The following is a 24,682-nucleotide window of genomic DNA, read 5'->3' on the forward strand; positions in this document are numbered from 1 at the left end:
CGCGTGTTTGAATTTGCATATTAAGACCTTTCTTACTATATATTCCGATAATACTTAAAGAGACACTGAAGCGATAAAAAATATATGATATAATGAATTGGTTGTGTACTATGAATAATTACTAGAAGATTAGCAGCAAAGAAAATATTCTCATATTTTTATTTTCAGGTATATAGTGTTTTTTCTAACATTGCATCATTCTCTAATATGTGCAGATTACACTACACTCAGCATTCAAAATGATTCTATCAGAGCAGTCTGTGAAGTAATGACCTCTCCTCTGGCAGAGGAAAAGTAAACAGTTCACTTACAGTTGAGATAATAAAAGTCAGAAAACAGCCCTCTCCATGACTTTGAAAGTCGTAGAGCTTAATGGCTTTTTTGTATAGAGATAACAACTGGAGTTTCTTAACTCTTCCTGTACTGGAAACAATTAGACTGATGTATCTGATCTTAGTGTTTTATTTCTTAGCTGTACTACACATACAAATCATATCATCATTTTTTTTCGCTTCAGTGTCTCTTTAAAGCGGAATGAAACCTAGCATTTCTTCTTTGCTCTAAAAAATTATTTACAGCATATTATATACTACCAGCATTTTTTTACTAGAACAGCATTCAATTAGTTAAACACAGGGCTTGGAAGTTCAGTGCAGAGAAATCTGGACTCATCTGAAGTGTAGATAATGTTATCTTGTGTTTACTTAATTGTATCAAGTGAGGAATGTGACACATTCCTTGACTGTGCAGAAGCAGCTGGACACAGAGAGACACTGAAAGCATTTGTGCCTTCAATACATAACGAATAAAACCAGTTATGAAAAAAATGCAAAGTCAGCTCTCAAAGCAAAAAACTGTACTTTTTGGGAACTTGTAATTTCTAAATGAATAATACTTCTTATGCACAAAAGCAAATATGATAACCGTATGGCATATAAAAAGTAGGAAAACCTGTTTTTATGGAATATTATGTCGGGTTTTATACTGCATTAATATTTATTAACCTTTTTACAAAAGCATTAAAGAAAACCTGAGATTACGGTAATGAAAAGCAAGCATTTATACTTGCCTGAGGCTTCCTCCAGCCCCCTTCAGGCCCTGGGTTCCCTCGCCATCTCCCTGGGCTGCTCCAATCCACCGCTGGCGGTCCCGGTCTATTTCTGCAGTCACGCTCTGTCACGCATGTACGGGCCAGCCGCGTGTGCGCGTCGCTGTTCTGTGTCTGCACAGTACCTGGCCACGGGGGCTGCATGTGCGACTGAAGGAATATACCGGAACAGCCAGCGGTGGATCGGAGCGGCTCAGGGAGACGGTGATCACTTTAAAGGGAACCTAAACTGAGAGGGATATGGATGTTTCCCTTTAAACAATACCAGTTGCCCGGCAGTCCTGCTGATCTCTTTGGCTGCATTAGTGTCAGAATCACACACCTGAAACAAGCATTCAGCTAATCCAGTCTGACTTCAGTCAGAACACCTGATCTGCATGCTTGTTCAGGGGCTGTGGCTAAAAGCATTAGAGACACAGGATCAGCAGGAGAGTCAGGCAACTGGGATTGTTTAAAAAGGAAATATCCACATCCTTCTCAGTTTAGGTTCCCTTTAATCTCTGTGTGTAGTGTATAGTGTCGGGCTGTTTTTCTGGCTACTGCAGTGCTGATTCGAAAACCCCCCTAACCCAACCCCACACACCACCACACAAATGAAAAGCACTGCAATGGCCAGTAGAACAGGCAAGCCCTGCTTTCTGATTTATTTTATGGCTATGGGTTAAGGAGAGTTTCCTCCATTGTTCTCTCCATATACACACGGCTGGGGGACTGAGGAGGTTACCAAGAGGTGGGGGCAGAAGACACTCCATTAGCAGTTAAGCTGGCCATACACTGCCCGATTCGCGGCCGTTTCGACAGCAGATTCGATCCTGGGATCGAATCTGCTGCCAATCGTTCGCGGTAAATGCACCCGCCGATCCGATTTCCTCCCGAAATCGGATCGGTCCGTCGATCGCTCCGTGCGGGAAATTACCCTCGATCGCCTGCGGGTAGGGAGCGCGTCGCTAGCGGCGGCCGATCCGATCAGGTATACATTACCTGATGCTGGCTCCCGGGCATCTTCTCCGCATTGCACGGCTCTGTTCCGGCTCCATCCCGGCGCTTCCTGTGTCACTGCACTGACCAGGAAGTTCAAATAGAGGGCGCTCTATTTGAACTTCCTGGTCACGGAGTGACACAGGAAGCGCTGGGATGGAGCCGGAACAGAGCCGTGCAATGCGGAGAAGATGCCCGGGAGCCAGCGTCAGGTAATGTATACGGGGGGGGGGGGGGGGGGGGGACAGGAGGCAGGAGTAGCTCAACGGATTGTGATCGGTTTCAGGCTGAAATCGATTCACAATCTGTTTGCAGTAAAGGCAGCCATACGATCCCTCTCTGATCAGATTCGATCAGAGAGGGATCTATCTGTTGGTCGATCTAATGGCAAATCGACCAGTGTATGGCTACCTTTACTTTTTCATCCAACCCACACTATTTTGTAAAGACTGTAGATGATTTGCATATCCTGCGATCTTTTTCCTAGGTGTTTCAGCTTTCATTATCTCTTGGAAAAGGTCCGCTGTAATTACAGGTCAGAGTGCTAGCAGGGCCTCTCCAAGTAGATCTTCCCATCAGATAATTCACACTCTGTAATTGATGTTGTAAATTTGCCCAGTCATTGGCCAATCGAAATTGTATGTATTTGGGATCTGGAGTAGCTGTCCTCCTTCCAGGGGAGAAAAACGAACAGGAGAAAACCAGAATTCCTTTATGGTGTGGTGTGCAAAGTCATGCAGAAAGAAAGGATAATAAATGGAGTACTCTTACCCTCTGGGGGGTATTCACCTCGGGAGGGGGAAGTCTCAGGCTCCCAATGAGGCTTCCCCCTCCCCTGTAGCTGCAGGCAGTCCAGGGCTGGCTCCCCCGGAGTGTCCCGCAATTCTCCCTCGACACGCCTGACAAGGTTTTATTGTTTTACTTTTGTAGGATCCAGCGCAGGCGCAGTAGCCGCTCTCAGGTTAAGGCGGAAATGGCCGAGCCCGATAGTATCTGCTCTACTGTGCAGGCGCAAAAGGACTTGCACCTGCGCAATAGAGCAGATCGATTGGGTTTAGCTATTTCCGCCTTAACCCGAGTGAAGAGCGACTAGTGCGCTGGATTGTGGTAGGTAACTATTTACTTTGCCACGATTTGGGGGGTCCCGGCAAAGCAACGGAGGACGGGGGATCCTTGTTATGATCCAGAGGCTTCCCCCTCCCGAGGTAAGTACCCCCCAGAGCTTTTTTTTTTATTATTACAGACCCTCTTTAAGAAAAAAAACACAGAATGACATGAATTTCAGCTTGAAAGAGGAGATGCCGACTGCAAGACCAGGTCGACTTGCCTCGCTGGGGTTGGGTCGCACTCCAAAAAAGTGATAGTAGATAGGAAAATGGAAAAACAACAGTTGCCCAAACTAAAACCAACCCCCACGGGGTTTCTGAGGTGTAACACTGGGAGGGAGGTGCCCAAAAGGTTGTATAAAATTAGCAAAAACAGTTTAGGCAAGAAAAACTTACCCCAAGACCAGGACGAATAAAAAAAAAACCACAAAAATAATTTATCCAAAAACACTGGACAAGGCGTTTCACAGTCATCCATCTGCTTCCTCAGGTCAGTCGTTAACCTGCCTGGCGTTCTATTAAGATCGCCAGGCAGGCTGCGGGAGGGTTTTTTTTTAATAAAAAAAAAACTATTTCATGCAGCCAACTGAAAGTTGGCTGCATGAAAGCCCACTAGAGGGCGCTCCGGAGGCGTTCTTCCGATCGCCTCCGGCGCCCAGAATAAACAAGGAAGGCCGCAATGAGCGGCCTTCCTTGTTTTGCTTACATCGTCGCCATAGCGACGAGCGGAGTGACGTCATCGACGTCAGCCGATGTCCTGACGTCAGCCGCCTCCGATCCAGCCCTTAGCGCTGGCCGGAACTTTTTGTTCCGGCTACGCTGGGCTCAGGCGGCTGGGGGGACCCTCTTTCGCCGCTGCTCGCGGCGGATCGCCGCAGAGCGGCGGCGATCAGGCAGCACACGCGGCTGGCAAAGTGCCGGCTGCGTGTGCTGCTTTTTATTTCAGCCAAATCGGCCCAGCAGGGCCTGGGCGGCAGGCTCCGGCGGTACTGGACGAGCTGAGCTCGTCCAGACCGCCCAGCAGGTTAAAACAGTGTCTCAAATGTGAGAGTGATTTGGTGCTCCGAATCAATTCACTTTCCCTTTGAGACACTGTTTTATTCACCTGAGGAAGCGGGTGAATGGCCGCGAAACGCCTTATCCATTGTTTTTTAATTAATTAATTTTGTATCTTGGGGTATGTTTTTTTTTTTTTTGCCTTTTTAAACTGTTTTTAATCATTTAATACATCCTTTGAAGCTCCTCCGTCCCAAAATTAAATGCGTTTACCCTCTTAGACTGAACCTGGACATAAGGAACACCTCTGTCTCATTTTATCAATATCTTTTTATTATTATAATAATAATAATGTTTGATTTTGTATAGCGCCAGTAGCATCCGCAGCATACAATATTTTATTTTTCCTTTTTCTGTAGTTATGCCGACTTTCTTCTTTCACTACATAATTTAAAGAGAACCTGAGGTGTAAATAAATTTCAAAATCAAATACTTCCCTAAGGAGAGGGATGGCTCTGGATCCTCCAGAAGCTTCCCATGCTTTCCTTCCCCACTGCTTGCTGGGACCCTCCTTAATATTGGGCCAAGCTTTTCTTCTGGCACCTGTGCAGGAGCGGCTCTCTCCGCAGGCATTGTCACGCTCACGTGCTTGCAAAAGAGCGCGGACACAATGTGATTACTGGCAAGCCGCTGTCCATAATCTTCAGGGGGTCCATGCTCGGCAACAGTGTGAGCGTTTGCAGTAACTCTGTGTCATTCACTCATGGGCATGGCAGTAGTTGTCGAAGTTGTTGCTTAAAGTGAATTTGAGATAAACTTTTACTCATTGCATGATTATGCCCCTTACATATAGTTTATAGGGCATTATTCAAACCAAATATTTTTTTGTTGTTTTTTTTATTGTTTTAATACCCTTATTCCCTATAAACTAAACAAGCCACTCCCACAGCTCCTCCAGCACCTAGGCACTGTAAGTCTCATGTAGCAAGTGCTCATGGGAGCTCAGTCTGGAGAGGAGGAGGTTTTTCCTGAAGGAGGAGGAAGAGGTGTTACCAGCCAGAGATTTCAGAGGCAAGGGGGTGGAGATGGGAAGAGAGGAGTGGAGTTTTCACAGGCTGAGGGCTGGAGATGCAGAGCAGCATGCCTGTGTGTAATGAAGACAAGCAGAATATGGCAGCTCTCATTGGATCACAGGAAGAAATAATCATATACTACTGAAGCTGTTTGCAGCTAGATATGCTGTGTAAACTATCTAAACTTTAGATAAGATATATAGACAAGTTACTTGTCATAGTTAGTGTTTCATCTCGGATCCGCTTTAAAAAAGTTCCAGTCACAGCTACACTGCTAATCTGGTGTGTGGACTGTGAAACTCTTGGCGCTTGTTACCTGAATGCTGAAAGAAGCTAAGAGATGACCATCAGAATACGGACAGTGGGCCGTGCCTCTGCAGACGATGTGAGTCACTGGGGGAGGAGCTCCAACTCCAAACAGAGGCGGGAGGATCTGAACAGAAAGAAGGATGTCAGTGAGGACTAGAGCTAGTCAGACAGTAATTCCAGCCTGCCCTGTATACCATTTGAAGGCAGCTTAGACCTGGACCAATCAAATGGTCAGGAAAGGCATTTGATTGTCTTAATATGCATACAGTTTGCATAAAATCTGAAGGTAACTCAGAATTATTATCCACAAGTAAACTGCGCTCTCAGTCTTTCAGGCCTTCATACATAAAGTGCCAACAGGACACCCTAAAAGTAAAATAGAGGTTGCACATAGTGCTAATTATTGCTAAAAAAGATGCACACTGTGCTAAAAACAAGCAGCACTCCCCAGGGATGTGCCACCACCGGAAAAGGAGGTAACTGACAATTGCTCTCCCCTTTGTGGTTAAAGAGAACCAGAGATGAAGCAACCTCATGTATTTTACCTTGTAAATCAGTGGGAACATGACAGTAAACACCTAATCTGCTCTTTGTTACATTGTTCTCTGTTTAATTTGCCTGTTATCACCTCTAAGATAAGAATCCCGACTAAGCAGTCAGTCTGGCTTTGCTACAGAATAATTATAGCTGAGACTGTGTTCTTTGCTGTCTTCAAGTCCAAGCCTGCCCCCTGCTGGCTTTGCTCAGGAATCATTATAGCTGAGTCATTATAGCAAAGCCAGACTCAATGTTCAGTCCGGGATTCTTATCTCAGCTTGATAACAGACACTTTTAGCAGTGAGGATGGAACAGAGAGCATGGTAAATGTTTTCTCTAATGTTCCCACTGATTTCTATGGTAAAATACACAAGGGTGCTTCGTCTCTGGTTCACTTTAAACTCTTTGGACCAATTCTTGTAAGCTTGCGTATCAGCCTCAGGCTTATCCAGTGGCGGCGCCAGGGGGGTGCTGAAGCAACCCCTAAAATTCTCCAAGCACCCCCTAACATGAACTGACTTTCGTCCTCTAATAGACGCTGTGTCAGTTCACCGCAGCAGCAGAGCAGGGCTACGGTAAAATGGCGTCCGAAGTCCTGCTCTGGAGACTTTGAGTCTGCAGTGCAGGTCTTCGAGTGCCATTTTCCCATCGCCCTGCTCTCAGCGCGGGAGTTTTAGTTGCCGACTGCAGAGGATCGTGGGAGCTGCGCGCCGGACAGAAGCCGGGACAGGAGGTCTGCTGCAGGTGAGTAAATGTTTATTTATTTATATTAGCAGGTGTATGTTCCGGGCAAGTCTCCCACATGATTGAAATGTTTTCTGGCCAGGTCTGCCACGTGATTGCACGTATTTTCTGGTCAAATCTTCCACATGATTGCATGTATTTTCTGGTCAAATCTGCTGACATGATTGCACGTATTTTCTGGTCAAATCTTCCACATGATTCCACGTATTTTCTGGTCACATCTGCTACATTTTTGCATGTATTTTTCTGGTCAAATCTGCCACATGATTCCACGTATTTTCTGGTCAAATCTGCTACATGATTGCATGTATTTTCAGGTCAAATCTGCCACATGATTCCACGTATTTTCTGGTCAAATCTGCCGACATGATTGCACGTATTTTCTGGTCAAATCTGCCGACATGATTGCACGTATTTTCTGGTCAAATCTGCCGACATGATTGCACGTATTTTCTGGTCAAATCTGCCGACATGATTGCACGTATTTTCTGGTCAAATCTGCAACATGATTGCACATATTTTCTAGTCAAATCTGCCGACATGATTGAACGTATTTTCTGGGCAAATCTGCTCACATTATGTGTATTTTCTTGAGAAAACCTGCACAATTATGTGAATTTTCTGGGGAAAGGGTCACCAAAACCTGGGCCCACTGACTTTTAAAGGCAACCCGAGGTGAGAATAATCTTGAGGCTGCCATATTTCTCTCCTTTTAAGCAATACCAGTTGCCTGGCTGCCGTGCTAGTCCTCTGCCTCTTATTCTTTCAACCATAGACCCTGAACAAGCATGCAGCAGGTCAGGGGTTTCTGACAATATTGTCAGAACTGAGAAGATTAGCTGCATGCTTATTTCTGGTGTAATTCAGTTTATTACTGCAGCCAAATAGATCAGCAGGGCCGCCAGGCAACTAGAATTGTTTAAAAGGAAATAAATATGGCAGCCTCCATATCACTCTCACCCCGGGTTCACTTTAAATTACAGTTGGCTCCGCCCTCATCCGGTCATGGCCATGCCCAATTTTTTGCCGCGGCGCGCTTCAGCTACCCCAGAAATTGGTCCAGCACCTGCATAGCACCCCCCCAAAAAAAATCCTGGAGCCGCCACTGGACTTATCTATTTCCACACACAGCTGGACAGCGATATCGAAGAGAAACTTTCAACAAAAGTAAACATTCAATAAAAGTAAACTTTCTTTATTCCAACAGCAAGCAGCGACAGGGTACAGTATTTGTGAGGCTGAGCCGGGGACTCAAGCCAGCATGCCTGCCCACCGTCACTCCTCGCCGTCTTCCAATCACGTCACGTGGTCACGAAGCGTCAGCGTACCTCCTGGAACACTGCAGAGAGTGGCGGTGGGGAGGCGTCTCTGCACATGCACAATACATCACAACTACGTAGCGCGCATGCACAGACCACTCCCGGATGTGGGCGTGTGATCAAAGGATGCATGTCACCGGGCAACGCCCGAGCAGTTTACACCGACCCTCCAGAACAGGAAGTAACTTTGGGGGGTGGTTACACCATGCAAGAGGAGCACTTCTTACACATGCCTGTCCCCTTCCCCCCTTTTTACATTTTCAGATAGACTAAGGTATCCTTTAAGGCTACGCACGCACACTGTTCACACCAGGTATACTGTAGCCAGGTGTGCCCCCAGTATTGTATTTGGAAGCACTCCTCTCCGGTACATATGGCCAGATGTGGCCCCAGTTTTATATAGCCCCTCCTTCCCTTCATGTGCAGAGTAATGACTGGCTGGGGAAGTTACTCACCTCTCAGTTCTGGGATCTTTCTTTAGCAGCATCTCAGAGCCCCCTCTCTGTGTCTCCCTCCAGTAGGGTCATCTAATGAGAGATTGCACTCTAGAGCAATGAAAATTGCTGGTGATCACTCCCAGCCAGGCCATAGCTTCTTCAGATGGCTCAAATCGGGTTGGAGGTTCCGGTCATCACCGCCAGGACTACGAGGCGTATAAACACTTTTTTCCCTGCAGCTGTCAGACTCTTGAACTCCCTCTGATCCACTCTCCCCCCTGCAATCAAGTCACCCCACCCTAGGCCACAGGTACCTGCTGTCTGCCACCTGTCTACGAGTGCTGCTGCTCTGTTCACTGTTACTGTCTTGCTAGTGGTTGTACCGCTATCACTGTCTCATCTTTTTGATATCTTTTGATACTTTGCTGTTTCTGTATATCGGTGCCATTTCTTTCTTTCTTTATTTAGTTTTCCAGTGTTGTATTACTTTCACGGTGTCTAATCATTGTGCAAAACCCAATTCCGAGCATGGCCAGCTGTGCTTGGCGAAATAAACAGATTTTGATCCTGCTGGCGCTGCGATGCGGCTGATGGGAGATCCCAGCGCTGAGAGGTGAGTTAGTAAATTCTTCAACACACTGAGCTTACAACTCTGCCATGGTGGGGGGGGGGGGGGGGGGGGGGGATGTCACAGGCTGCCCTTACAGCTCTGCGCCCATAGGCTGGTGCCTCTCGAGCCTCTGCTTCGGCCCAGTGGTACAAGAACGTGACTTGTCTGACCACAGGAGGCCGCCTTTCCAATGCCCATGTCCACTGCTCGCTGGACAGGTATGAATTTGCCACCTTCAGTCTCCCGTGCATCTTAAGGGGACCTGGGCCAAACTTAAAGAGGAACTCCAGTGAAAATAATGTAACAAAAAAAGTGCTTCATTTTTACAATAATTATGTATAAATGATGTAGTCAGTGTTTGCCCATTGTAAAAGCTTTCCTCTCCCTGATTTACATTCTGACATTTATCACATGGTGACATTTTTACTGCTGGCAGGTGATGTCAGTGTATGGAGATGCTGCTTGTTTTTATGGCAATTGTAAACAGCTGTTATTTCCCACAATGCAACAAGGCTCCCACAGCGTGATGTAAGCACCATGGTCCTGACATCACACTGTGGGAGGGGTCTCACCACAATATCAGCCATACAGCGCCCCCTGATGGTCTGTTTGTGAAAAGGAATAGATTTCTCATGGGAAAGAGAGTATCAGCTACTGACTGGGATGAAGTTCAATTCTTGGTCGCGGATTCTCTTTGGTCACGGATTCTCTTCCCCCCATGATAGTTCCCCCCCCCCCTTTCTCCACCGATAGCCACTACCCCACTGCATAGCTCCCAACTGTCCCTTTTTCGGAGGGACAGTCCCTTTTTGGGAGCCCTGTCCCTCTGTCCCTCTTTCACCCTCATTTGTCCCTCTTTCAGGACTTTGTCCCACTTTCTATGTAAAAACATATATTTCTATACTTAAAAATGTGTTTGATTGACTCTAAACTTTATTCCCAGCCTTTAAATTGATATACCACTAATTTTAAAATATTACTATGAAGGAAAATTAACCAGGATAGAAAAGACCAGTGTGGTTTGAATTATAAAAACACATATTTTTCTTATGAAATCTTTATGGTATGCGTGACTAGAGGTGTGGCTGGGGCGTGGCTTACTTGTCCCTTTTTCTCATCTCAAAAAGTTGGAAGGTATGCCACTGTAACCCAAATGAGGAGGAAAGAGGGACAGTTGGGGGCTATGGCTATATTACTGTAGGTGGCAGGATCACCACATATTCCCAGCACTGGCAGCTGATGAGCCTCCCGGGGATAGTCCTGTTTGTCCTCCCTGCAGGGTGATCCCCGGGAGCAGTCATGCTTGTCCCATCTGTGCTGGGATTGGTGGATGAGGGTCATGTGATGTGGCAGTAGTGCATCTCTGGGAGCTCAGTCAGCAGGTAGAGAGGATATAAGACTATTATTATATTATGTTATTATAATGTGATGGGATGATGCAGTGCAGCGCGTCACGTGATGAGAGATTGGGGGGGGGGATTGCTGCTCGGATGCCGGAGGAGGACAGTCCATGTCCCCCAGTGTCACCTCCGATGTCCTTCCCGCTGTCTGGGGATCCCCGGCAGCCAGCTGTGACGTCACGCGGCCGAGGAATCCCCGCAGAATGTTCACAAAGGAGAAACATTGTAGCAGCTTATTCATCTGTCCGCAGAGCTGCCCTGATGTCCCTCAGTCCCCATACACTGATCATTACAGCGTCCCCTGCTGGCCAGACCTGCACCCCACATTACCTGGGCAGTCCCCATACACTGATCTGCCAGCAGCCTAATACAGCGCCCCCTGCTGGCCAGACCTGCACCCCACATTACCTGGGCAGCTTCCATACACTGATCATTACTGCCAGCAGCTTGATACAGCGCCCCCCAATAACTGGGCAGTCCCCATACACTGATTATTAGCCTGATACAGCGCCCACTGTTGGCCAGGCCTGCACCCCACAATACCTGTGTCCTGTGGTATCTGGCTATATACAATACACCACTTTCCTAGTTTGTAGTGATAATATAGTGCAGCTCCCTTAAAAGGACACTTGAAGAGAGATGTATATGGAGGCTGTCATGTTTATTTCCTTTTAAGCAATACCAGTTGACTGGCAGCCCTGCTGATCCTCTGCCTCTAATACTATTAGTCATAGACCCTGAACAAGCATGCAGCAGATCAGGTGTTTCTGACATTATTGTCAGATCTGATAAGATTAGCTGCATGCTTGTTCCTGGTGTGATTCAGACACTACTGCAGCCAAATAGACCAGCAGGGCTGCCAGGCAACTGGAAATAAACATGGCAGCCTCCATATCCCTCTCTCTTTAGTTGTCCTTTAAAACAACCCATAAGTGACCTAAAAATGGAAGGCTCTGTATCCCATTAAGCTTTCTCGGTCCTATACCTGTACCCTCATTCCCTGGCTCAGTCCCCCAGCATAGGTATCTGGAGGAGACACCAACCAACCCCCCCCCCCCCCCCCCCCGCTCAGTCCCCCAGCATAGGTATCTGGATGAGACACAACCCCCCCACAGTCCCCCTGCATAGGTAGCTGGAGGAAACCCCACACACAGTCCCCCAGCGCATAGGTATCGGGATGAGACCCCTCCCCCCACAGTCCCCCAGCATAGGTATCCTACCCCCCCCCCCCCCCCGGTATAAGGTAGCCAGAGAGCCTAACCTTTTAGCTATAAGTACAGTAGTAGTTCACCCCTGGATCATTGTGCAGCCAGTGGATGTAGCGTGTAATGTATACAGACGTGTTCCCATGTATTATCACGCTTGTGCTGTGACAGTTCTGTAGCGTGTAATGTATACAGACGTGTTCCCATGTATGATCACGCTTGAGCTGTGACTATTCTGTAGCGTGTAATGTATACAGACGTGTTCCATGTATGATCACGCTTGAGCTGTGACTGTTTCTGTAGCGTGTAATGTATACAGATGTGTTCCCATGTATTATCACGCTTGTGCTGTGACAGTTCTGTAGCGTGTAATGTATACAGACGAGTTCCCATGTATGATCACGCTTGAGCTGTGACTATTCTGTAGCGTGTAATGTATACAGACGGGTTCCATGTATGATCACGCTTGAGCTGTGACTGTTCTGTAGCGTGTAATGTATACAGACGTGTTCGCATGTATGATCACGCTCGAGCTGTGACTGTTCTGTAGCGTGTAATGTATACAGACGTGTTTCCATGTATGATCACGCTCGAGCTGTGACTGTTCTGTAGCGTGTAATGCATACAGACGTGTTCCCATGTATGATCACGCTCGAGCTGTGACTGTTCTGTAGCGTGTAATGTATACAGACGTGTTCCCATGTATGATCACGCTCGAGCTGTGACTGTTGTGTAGCGTGTAATGTATACAGACGTGTTCCCATGTATGATCACGCTCGAGCTGTGACTGTTCTGTAGCGTGTAATGTATACAGACGTGTTCCCATGTATGATCACGCTTGAGCTGTGACTATTCTGTAGCGTGTAATGTATACAGACGTGTTCCATGTATGATCACGCTTGAGCTGTGACTGTTCTGTAGCGTGTAATGTATACAGACGTGTTCCATGTATGATCACGCTTGAGCTGTGACTGTTCTGTAGCGTGTAATGTATACAGACGTGTTCCATGTATGATCACGCTTGAGCTGTGACTGTTCTGTAGCGTGTAATGTATACAGACGTGTTCCATGTATGATCACGCTTGAGCTGTGACTGTTCTGTAGCGTGTAATGTATACAGACGTGTTCCATGTATGATCACGCTTGAGCTGTGACTGTTCTGTAGCGTGTAATGTATACAGACGTGTTCCCATGTATGATCACGCTTGAGCTGTGACTGTTCTGTAGCGTGTAATGTATACAGACGTGTTCCCATGTATGATCACGCTTGAGCTGTGACTATTCTGTAGCGTGTAATGTATACAGACGTGCTCCCATGTATGATCACGCTTGAGCTGTGACTGTTCTGTAGCGTGTAATGTATACAGACGTGTTCCCATGTATGATCACGCTTGAGCTGTGAATGTTCTGTAGCGTGTAATGTATACAGACGTGTTCCCATGTATGATCACGCTTGAGCTGTGACTGTTCTGTAGCGTGTAATGTATACAGACGTGTTCCATGTATGATCACGCTCGAGCTGTGACTGTTCTGTAGCGTGTATTGTATACAGACGTGTTCCCATGTATGATCACGCTCGAGCTGTGACTGTTCCGTAGCGTGTAATGTATACAGACGTGTTCCATGTATGATCACGCTCGAGCTGTGAATGTTCCGTAGCGTGTAATGTATACAGACGTGTTCCATGTATGATCACGCTTGTGCTGGGACTGTTCTGTAGCATGTAATGTATACAGACGTGTTCCATGTATGATCACGCTTGAGCTGTGACTGTTCTGTAGCGTGTAATGTATACAGACGTGTTCCCATGTATGATCAGGCTTGAGCTGTGACTATTCTGTAGCGTGTAATGTATACAGACGTGTTCCCATGTATGATCACGCTTCAGCTGTGACTGTTCTGTAGCATGTAATGTATACAGACGTGTTCCCATGTATGATCACGCTTCAGCTGTGACTGTTCTGTAGCGTGTATTGTATACAGATGTGTTCCCGTGTATGATCACGCTTGAGCTGTGACTGTTCTGTAGCGTGTAACGTATACAGACGAGTTCCCATGTATGATCACGCTTGAGCTGTGACTGTTCTGTAGCGTGTATTGTATACAGACGTGTTCCATGTATGATCACTCTTGAGCTGTGACTGTTCTGTAGCATGTAATGTATACAGACGTGTTCCCATGTATGATCACGCTTGAGCTGTGACTGTTCTGTAGCGTGTATTGTATACAGACGTGTTCCCATGTATGATCACGCTTGAGCTGTGACTGTTCTGTAGCATGTAATGTATACAGACGTGTTCCCATGTATGATCACGCTTGAGCTGTGACTGTTCTGTAGCGTGTAATGTATACAGACGTGTTCCCATGTATGATCACGCTTGAGCTGTGACTGTTCTGTAGCATGTAATGTATACAGACGTGTTTCCATGTATGATCACGCTTGACCTGTGACTGTTCCGTAGCGTGTGATGTATACAGACGTGTTCCCATGTATGATCACGCTTGACCTGTGACTGTTCCGTAGCGTGTGATGTATACAGACGTGTTCCCATGTATGATCACGCTTGACCTGTGACTGTTCCGTAGCGTGTAATGTATACAGACGTGTTCCCATGTATGATCACGCTTGAGCTGTGACTATTCTGTAGCGTGTAATGTATACAGACGTGTTCCCATGTATGATTACGCTTGAGCTGTGATCGTTCTGTAGCGTGTAATGTATAGAGACGTGTTCCCATGTATGATCACGCTTGAGCTGCGACTGTTCTGTAGCGTGTAATGTATACAAACGTGTTCAATGTATGATCGCTCTCGAGCTGTGACTGTTCTGTAGCGTGTTATGTATACAAACGTGTTCCCATGTATGATCACGCTTGAGCTGTGACTGTTCTGTAGCGTGTAATGTATACAGACGTGTTCCCATGTATGATCACGCTTGAGCTGTGACTGTTCTGTAGCGTGTAATGTATACAAACGTGTTCCCATGTATGATCACGCTTGAGCTGTGACTGTTCTGTAGCGTGTCAAGTATACAGATGTGTTCCATGTATGATCACGCTTGAGCTGTGACTATTCTGTAGCGTGTAATGTATACAGACGTGTTCCCATGTATGATCACGCTTGAGCTGTGACTGTTCTGTAGCGTGTAATGTATACAAACGTGTTCCCATGTATGATCACGCTTGAGCTGTGACTGTTTTGTAGCGTGTAATGTATACAGACGTGTTCCCATGTATGATCACGCTTGAGCTGTGACTGTTCTGTAGCGTGTATTGTATACAGACGTGTTCCATGTATGATCATCCTTGAGCTGTGACTGTTCTGTAGCGTGTAATGTATACAGACGTGTTCCCATGTATGATCACGCTTGAGCTGTGACTTTTCTGTAGCGTATAATGTATACAGATGTGTCCCCATGTATGATCACGCTTGAGCTGTGACTATTCTGTAGCGTGTAATGTATACAGACGTGTTCCCATGTATGATCACGCTTGAGCTGTGACTGTTCTGTAGCGTGTAATGTATACAGACGTGTTCCATGTATGATCACGCTTGAGCTGTGACTGTTCTGTAGCGTGTACTGTATACAGACATGTTCCCATGTATGATCACGCTTGAGCTGTGACTTTTCTGTAGCGTGTAATGTATACAGATGTGTCCCCATGTATGATCACGCTTGAGCTGTGACTATTCTGTAGCGTGTAATGTATACAGACGTGTTCCCATGTATGATCACGCTTGAGCTGTGACTGTTCTGTAGCGTGTAATGTATACAGACGTGTTCCATGTATGATCACGCTTGAGCTGTGACTGTTCTGTAGCGTGTACTGTATACAGACATGTTCCCATGTATCTTCACGCTTGAGCTGTGACTGTTCTGTAGCGTGTAATGTATACAGACGTGTTCCCATGTATGATCACGCTTGAGCTGTGACTGTTCTGTAGCGTGTAATGTATACAGACGTGTTCCCATGTATGATCACGCTTGAGCTGTGACTGTTCTGTAGCGTGTAATGTATACAGACGTGTTCCCATGTATGATCACGCTTGAGCTGTGACTGTTCTGTAGCGTGTAATGTATACAGACGTGTTCCCATGTATGATCACGCTTGAGCTGTGACTGTTCTGTAGCGTATATTGTATACAGACGTGTTCCCATGTATGATCACGCTTGAGCTGTGACTGTTCTGTAGCGTGTATTGTATACAGACGTGTTCCCATGTATGATCATGCTTGAGCTGTGAATGTTCTGTAGCGTGTAATATATACAGACGTGTTCCCATGTATGATCACGCTTGAGCTGTGACTGTTCTGTAGCATGTAATGTATACAGACGTGTTTCCATGTATGATCACGCTTGACCTGTGACTGTTCCGTAGCGTGTGATGTATACAGACGTGTTCCCATGTATGATCACGCTTGACCTGTGACTGTTCCGTAGCGTGTGATGTATACAGACGTGTCCCCATGTATGATCACGCTTGAGCTGTGACTATTCTGTAGCGTGTAATGTATACAGACGTGTTCCCATGTATGATCACGCTTGAGCTGTGACTATTCTGTAGCGTGTAATGTATACCTACGTGTTCCCATGTATGATCACGCTTGAGCTGTGACTATTCTGTAGCGTGTAATGTATACAGACGTGTTCCCATGTATGATCACGCTTCAGCTGTGACTGTTCTGTAGCATGTAATGTATACAGACGTGTTCCCATGTATGATCACGCTTCAGCTGTGACTGTTCTGTAGCGGGTATTGTATACAGATGTGTTCCCATGTATGATCACGCTTGACCTGTGACTGTTCCGTAGCGTGTAATGTATACAGACGTGTTCCAATGTATTATCACACTTGACCTCTGACTGTTCCGTAGCGTGTAATGTATACAGACGTGTTCCATTGTATGATCACGCTTGAGCTGTGACTGTTCTGTAGCGTGTAATGTATACAGACGTGTTCCCATGTATGATCACACTTGAGCTGTGACTATTCTGTAGTATGTAATGTATACAGACGTGTTCCAATGTATGATCACGCTTGACCTCTGACTGTTCCGTAGCGTGTAATGTATACAGACGTGTTCCAATGTATGATCACACTTGAGCTGTGACTGTTCTGTAGCGTGTAATGTATACAGACGTGTTCCAATGTATGATCACACTTGAGCTGTGACTGTTCTGTAGCGTGTAATGTATACAGACGTGTTCCAATGTATGATCACGCTTGAGCTGTGACTGTTCCGTAGCGTGTATTGTATACAGACGTGTTCCAATGTATGATCACACTTGAGCTGTGACTGTTCCGTAGCGTGTAATGTATACAGACGCGTTCCAATGTATGATCACGCTTGAGCTGTGACTGTTCCGTAGCGTGTAATGTATACAGACGTGTTTCAATGTATGATCACGCTTGAGCTGTGACTGTTACATAGCGTGTATTGTATACAGACGTGTTCCAATGTATGATCACACTTGAGCTGTGACTGTTCCGTAGCGTGTAATGTATACAGACGTGTTCCAATGTATGATCACGCTTGAGCTGTGACTGTTACATAGCGTGTATTGTATACAGACGTGTTCCAATGTATGATCACACTTGAGCTGTGACTGTTCTGTAGCGTGCAATGTATACAGACGTGTTCCAATGTATGATCACACTTGAGCTGTGACTTTTCTGTAGCGTGTAATGTATACAGATGTGTCCCATGTATGATCATGCTTGAGCTTCCCTCCCACGCCCCCTCTCCCTCTTGTCCCCCATTCTTCCCCAGTTCGCCCCCCCCACCTTTCCCTCCCCTAACCCTCTCCCTTCCTTTTCTCCTTTTCCCTTCCCCCTCCCCCCCCCCTTGTTTGCCTCCGAACTTTTTGTCCAACTGCTGGTGAGAAAAACTCAATGTGTAAATGTGTAATAGGACCTATGTGTGTGTCCTTTGAATGATGGGCGAGTGTGTGAGGAACTGTAGTGGAACTAATGAGAAAAACAAATGTGTTCCGGAGGGATGAGATTAGTAGTCACACTTGTCTGACCAGCTCAGTAGAGGAGGAGCCAAAGGAACCTGTAAAAGGATTGGCCCCCAGACGATAGGCCACGCCCTGAGGAAGACCGGAAGCACCGGTCGAAACTAGTAGGCGGCTTGTGCTGCGGCTGCACCGCCGATCTGGCGCACCACGGAGCGTCCCTCGCCTCAGGCAGGCTCAAGTCCTGACGCCGATTACCCTGTGTGGGAATCATACTGGCTGGCCCTGCTGGGCTATACCGAGCGAAAGCGGAAATCCTCTCCAGCAGTGCAGAGGCGGAAGATGACCGCAGTGCACGACTGAACGCCGAGAGCCTCAGTGGAAACTTTATTGTTACAGTCCCGTTTGATATGTCGGCGCGGAGGGGAAGCTTGCCGGTGGACGGGAGACAACACATGCAGATACAGGGGCCCCTGTAGAGAGGTATTAAAGTCCTGAACCTCGGATCTCACTTAAAGGGGAACTTCAGCCTAAACAAACATACTGTCATCAAGTTACATTAGTTATGTTAATTAGAATAGATAGGTAATATGATTTTTTACCCACCCTGTTTTAAAAGAACAGGCAAATGTTTGTGATTCATGGGGGCTGCCATCTTTGTCATGGGGGCAGCCATCTTTTTGGTTGAAAGGAGGTGACAAGGGGCAGGAGACACAGTTCCAAATATCCTGTGTCCTGATTACCCCTCCCAGCTGCACATGCTAGGCTTCAAATGTCAAATTCAAAATGTAAAAAAAAAAAAAAATGCACCAAAACAGCAGAACGAGAACAAAATCATAAATCCCATGATGCTTTGCACAGCATCAGGGGAAAAAAGCCCGGGCAGTTTTCTTCTGTGCAGCTAAAAATGAGGCTTGTATAAGAGAAACAAAGTTCTGATGCTGTGAAACTGTTAAAGAAACACAAAGCCTTTTCAGTGCTGCTGAGTCGATTTTTAGTCCGGAGGTTCACTTTAAGCTGCCAGAGGTGTGAGTATTAACAAGTCCTGTGTGACTGTGCTTCCAAACTGCGGACTGCTTGGCAGTGCTTTGCTGGCTTTGCTGCGCAAATAGGAGGAATTTTGCTCTTCATCAATGGACTTGTGAACTGAGGTTTTGAGACTTGTTGCAGTCCCTATGGGCCCGTGTGCGTGGGGTGTGTCTCTGTGGTGTGTTTGGATGGAGGTGTGATGCAGTTATTGTACAACAGCGCTGTTTTTTAATGTGTTGTGCTCTGACACGCCTTTTACATTTTGGTATAGTCACTAACGAATCAATAAAATAATCCTTACATTTTTCACATCAACCTTGTCACGTTTGGAATTGTTTGATACAATTGTGGCGGTTGGGTAAAAATTACCTAGTGAAGGTGGTGTAATGGGTGATTTATGGTCAAACCCTCTTCCCCTCCCCAAAAACCCCCTTTTACATGCTTGACCTGTGACTGTTCCGTAGCGTGTAATGTATACAGACGTGTTCAATGTATGATCACGCTTGAGCTGTGACTGTTCTGTAGCGTGTAATGTATACAGACGTGTTCCCATGTATGATCACGCTTGAGCTGTGACTGTTCTGTAGCGTGTAATGAATAGAGACGTGTTCCATGTATGATCAGGCTTGAGCTGTGAATGTTCCGTAGCGTGTAATGTATAGAGACGTGTTCCATGTATGATCAGGCTTGAGCTGTGACTGTTCTGTAGCGTGTAATGTATACAAATGTGTTCCCATGTATGATCACGCTTGAGCTGTGACTGTTCCGTAGCGTGTAATGTATAGAGACGTGTTCCATGTATGATCACACTTGAGCTGTGACTGTTCTGTAGCGTGTAATGTATACAGACGTGTTCCCATCATGCTTGAGCTGTGACTGTACCGTAGCGTGTAATGTATACAGATGTGTTCCCATCATGCTCGAGCTGTGACTGTTCCGTAGCGTGTAATGTATACAGACGTGTTCCCATCATGCTCGAGCTGTGACTGTTCCGTAGCGTGTAATGTATACAGACGTGTTCCCATCATGCTTGAGCTGTGACTGTTCCGTAGCGTGTATTGTATACAGACGTGTTCCCATCATGCTTGAGCTGTGACTGTTCCGTAGCGTGTAATGTATACAGACGTGTTCCCATCATGCTTGAGCTGTGACTGTTCCGTAGCGTGTAATGTATACAGACGTGTTCCCATGTATGATCATGCTTGACCTGTGACTGTTCCGTAGCGTGTAATGTATACAGATGTGTTCCCATGTATGATCACACTTGAGCTGTGACTGTTCTGTAGCGTGTAATGTATACAGACATGTTCCCATCATGCTTGAGCTGTGACTGTACCGTAGCGTGTAATGTGTACAGACGTTTTCTCATGTATGTATACACTTGAGCTGTGACTGTTCTGTAGCGTGTAAGGTATACCGACGTGTCCCATGTATGATCACGCTCGAGCTGTGACTGTTCTGTAGCGTGTAATGTATACAGACGTGTTCCATGTATGATCATGCTTGAGCTGTGACTGTTCCGTAGCGTGTATTGTGTACAGACGTGTTCCATGTATGATCACGCTTGAGCTGTGACTGTTCTGTATCGTGTAATGTATACAGACGTGTTCCCGTGTATGATCACGCTTATGCTGTGAATGTTCCGTAGCGTGTAATGTATAGAGACGTGTTCCATGTATGATCACGCTTGAGCTGTGACTGTTCTGTAGCGTGTAATGTATACAGACGTGTTCCCATGTATGATCACGCTTGAGCTGTGACTGTTCCGTAGCGTGTAATGTATACAGACGTGTTCCCATGTATGATCACGCTTCAGCTGTGACTGTTCCGTAGCGTGTAATGTATACAGTCGTGTTCCCATGTATGATCACGCTTCAGCTGTGACTGTTCCGTAGCGTGTAATGTATACAGACGTGTTCCTATGTATGATCACGCTTGAGCTGTGACTATTCTGTAGCGTGTAATGTATACAGATGTGTTCCATGTATGATTACACTTGTGCTGTGAATGTTCCGTAGCGTGTAATGTATACAGACGTTTTCCCGTGTATGATCACACTTGAGCTGTGAGTGTTCTGTAGCGTGTAATGTATACAGACGTGTTCCCATGTATGATCACGCTTGAGCTGTGACTGTTCCGTAGCGTGTATTGTGTACAGACGTGTTCCATGTATGATCACACTTGAGCTGTGACTGTTCTGTATCGTGTAATGTATACAGACGTGTTCCCGTGTATGATCACGCTTATGCTGTGAATGTTCCGTAGCGTGTAATGTATAGAGACGTGTTCCATGTATGATCACGCTTGAGCTGTGACTGTTCTGTAGCGTGTAATATATACAGACGTGTTCCATGTATGATCACGCTTGAGCTGTGACTATTCTGTAGCGTGTAATGTATACAGACGTGTTCCCATGTATGATCACGCTTTAGCTGTGACTATTTTGTAGCGTGTAATGTATACAGACGTGTTCCCATGTATGATCACGCCTGAGCTGTGACTGTTCCGTAGCGTGTATTGTGTACAGACGTGTTCCATGTATGATCACACTTGAGCTGTGACTGTTCTGTAGCGTGTAATGTATACAGACGTGTTCCCATGTATGATCACGCTTGAGCTGTGACTGTTCTGTAGCGTGTAATGTATACAGACGTGTTCCATGTATGATCACACTTGAGCTGTGACTGTTCTGTAGCGTGTAATGTATACAGACGTGTTCCATGTATGATCACGCTTGAGCTGTGACTGTTCCGTAGCGTGTATTGTGTACAGACGTGTTCCATGTATGATCACGCTTGAGCTGTGACTGTTCCATAGTGTGTAATGTATACAGACGTGTTCCATGTATGATCACGCTTGAGCTGTGACTGTTCCGTAGCGTGTATTGTGTACAGACGTGTTCCATGTATGATCACGCTTGAGCTGTGACTGTTCCGTAGCGTGTATTGTGTACAGACGTGTTCGATGTTTGATCGCGCTCGAGCTGTGACTGTTCTGTGCTTTGCAGGTACTCAGACATGAGGAGCAGAAGTCTGATCAGATCTGTCCTGGATTCGGTGCCGGGGAAGAAGCGACTTGGCGTCTATCGATTCCTCCCTCTCTTCTTCCTCCTGGGCGGGGCTATGGAATGGTTCATGATAAACGTGCGGCTTGGGAAGGAAACATTCTGTGAGTTCTGTTATTTTCTCTTCTTACGTGGAGCATGTGGCGCTACCTGCGAACGTTCCCCAGCCTGGACACGTGCGGGCGTCCGAGGGGGTCTCATACCGGCTGGTGTCTGTTGTAACGTACATATGACAGATAGCATGCTACCTGTCATGGATGAGCTTTCAAGCACAGAACTGAGTGAAACGGCCTTTATACATGCTGCCCGCGACAGGGGGAGGGAAGGGTTAACTCGCACTTATCGCTGCTTCTGGCCTTTCTGCTTTATGTTGCGTTTCCATCACTTAAATACTTCCTTCTTCAAAGCGGCAAGGAGGAAGTATTGGAGTGATGGAATGCAACCTGGAGTACAGCGGCCCAGACAGAGGTGGCAACACGGGTGCATTAACCCCGCCCCCTGCCGTGGCCTGCATGTATAAAATCTGTTTCTCTTTTTTCACATTGAGATCAGAGTTCCAAATACGGAAGCTCATCTACTACCTAGGACATGTCTGTGTTCTGTTCTGGAAAAGTGATGTAGGACAGGACTTTGCATTCTGTCAAATCAACGGACCTGTGTGAATGTAACCTATAGTCATTAAAGGGCACCAGAAGTGAGAGGGATATGAAGGCTGCCATATTTATTTCCTTTTAAAATGAACCTCCAAACTAAAAATCTACTCAGCAGCACTGAAAAGACTTGGTGTTTCTTTAACAGTTTCACAGCATCAGAACTTTGTTTTTCTTACATAAGCCTCATTTTTAGCTGCACAGAAGCTAAGCTCCGCCCCATCTAAAAAACTTGCCCAGGCATTTTTCCCCTGATGCTGTGCAAAGCATGATGGGATTTCTGATGTTGTTGTTCTCGTTGCCTAGCGACTGGAAGAGGTGATCAGGACACAGTACAGGTGGAACTGTGTCTCATGCTCCCTGTCACCTCTTTTCAACCAAAAAGATGGCTGCCCTCATGAAATCAAACATTTGCCTGCTCTTTTAAAACAGGGTGGGTAAAAGATTATATGACCTATCTATTTTAATTAACATAACTAATGTAACTTAATGACAGTATGTTTGTTTAGGCTGAAGTTCCGGTTTAAGCAATACTAGTTCCCTGGCTGTCCTGCTGATCCTCTGCCTCTGATACTTTAGCCCTGGACCCTGAACAAGCATGCAGATGAGATGTACTAGGAGGATAGGAGGCACCCTTGGAGATGGTGGATACGTATATAAATTCTCTTGTCGGAAAATAATCAAAAAATATCTTGCCTACCTTACACAAGGAGACATCTGTTTAATAAAAGAATATAGGTATTTATTAATGATCAGCAATTCAGACAACGCGTTTCAAGGCTTAAACCGCATCCTCAAGTCAAATAGGGTGCTTTGCATTGTAGTATTGTTCCTGGGTGTCTGGATTTTTTTTCACCTTGTGAAATGAAGCTTTTTTAAAGAGCAGCGACCATTACTTTAGAGACCGAGTGAGGACTTCCTCACGCGCTCAGACGGGCGGTTGCCTCATTGAGCAACCAATACTTGTGAGTATATTTACTCTTACCCTAGCCAACAGACCTACGATAATACACCAGAACGGGCTCCCGGTGTCCCTGTGCGTTTTCTCCTAGTTTCTGCAGTTCCTAATGCAGATGAGATTAGCTGCATACTTGTTTCAGGTGTGTGATTCAGACACTACTGCAGCTAAATAGATGAGCAGGTCTGCCAGGCAACTGGTATTGTTTAACAGGAAAGAAATATGGCAGCCTCCATATATCTCTTACTACAGGCTCCTTTTAAATTGGCCCATATAGAAAGATGAAGGGACACATAAAATGCTGGTCTTGTATTGTCGGTACACAGCAGTTTATCACAATGTGTATACCGTAATTTGTGTTTCAGACGACGTGTACAGAAGACGCCAGTCAGAGCGGCGGTACGAAGAGAGGACGCAGCAGGAGGCCGCAAAGTCCTGATACCTTTATGTAAAAACAAATGTCATAAATGTTTGTTGTACGTTTAATAAAAATGTATTTTCAGCTAATTGTTTTGTGTGTTTAGTAGAATGGTTCCTGGTGAATACCGGGCACATAGGAGCCGGGCAGGAGGACATCGGTGATGGGTCAGGTGTTGCCATGGTGATGTGTCACTTAGGCAGAGGAGGCTTAGAACCAGGAAATCTTCAACTCATAAACGATAACGTGGTATCTGGGAAAAGCTGATTGAATTCTCATCCTCACAGGAAGCTGACTACAGGCGTCCCACAATTCCTCCCATCCTCTCATTTCTCTAAGGCCTGGATCCCACTAGAGTGCTATTTTTGAGCATTTAGGGAGCGCTTTAAATCGCTAATGATTTTCCTAAACGCTCTGCCAATGTAAGTAAACGTAACACATTTCACAGTAGCGATTGCGATTTGCAAAATCGACATCGCAGGACAGGCAGCATTTTGGGAGCTTTTGCGTTTCAATGTAAAGTATTCAAGCGCTGGCAAATCACTCTTGAATTGCTACACATAGCGATTTGTGTGCGATTTTATATTACTGCAAACTGTAAAAAAAATTATAATAATTTGAAAGGACCAATCAGAATGCTAATCGCAAATTGCTATCACAATCGCTAGCAAAAAGCTTACATTTTTTAAAATTGCGCTCAAAAATCGCCAGAAAACGCTCATGAAATCGCTTAAAAAACGCTAATTAAAAACGCTAGCGATAGAAATTTGTAGTGAGTTCCA

The 24,682-nt window shown here is 45.9% G+C and overlaps 1 protein-coding gene across 1 annotated transcript; it reads left to right on the plus strand.

Moving 5' to 3' along the window:
• Positions 1 to 10,517: 10,517 nt before the first annotated feature.
• Positions 10,518 to 23,989, plus strand: UQCC5 (ubiquinol-cytochrome c reductase complex assembly factor 5). Its single transcript, XM_068255012.1, has 3 exons — positions 10,518 to 10,599; positions 21,818 to 21,978; positions 23,848 to 23,989. The coding sequence occupies exons 2-3, from the start codon at positions 21,828 to 21,830 to the stop codon at positions 23,919 to 23,921; spliced, it is 225 nt and encodes a 74-aa protein (XP_068111113.1). The 5' UTR covers positions 10,518 to 10,599; positions 21,818 to 21,827; the 3' UTR covers positions 23,922 to 23,989.
• The last annotated feature ends 693 nt before the right edge of the window (positions 23,990 to 24,682 follow it).

Source organism: Hyperolius riggenbachi, chromosome 9, assembly GCF_040937935.1.
Source record: "Hyperolius riggenbachi isolate aHypRig1 chromosome 9, aHypRig1.pri, whole genome shotgun sequence".
Classification (NCBI taxonomy): Eukaryota; Metazoa; Chordata; class Amphibia; order Anura; family Hyperoliidae; genus Hyperolius; species Hyperolius riggenbachi.

What these genes read in the sequence shown, in the direction of transcription:
- UQCC5 (XM_068255012.1), top strand. Translation starts at nt 21,828, where the DNA reads ATGAGGAGCAGAAGTCTGATCAGATCTGTCCTGGATTCGGTGCCGGGG. An exon ending in GCTTGGGAAGGAAACATTCT is followed by an intron (nt 21,979 to 23,847) that starts GTGAGTTCTGTT and finishes TTTGTGTTTCAG; the next exon opens with ACGACGTGTACAGAAGACGC.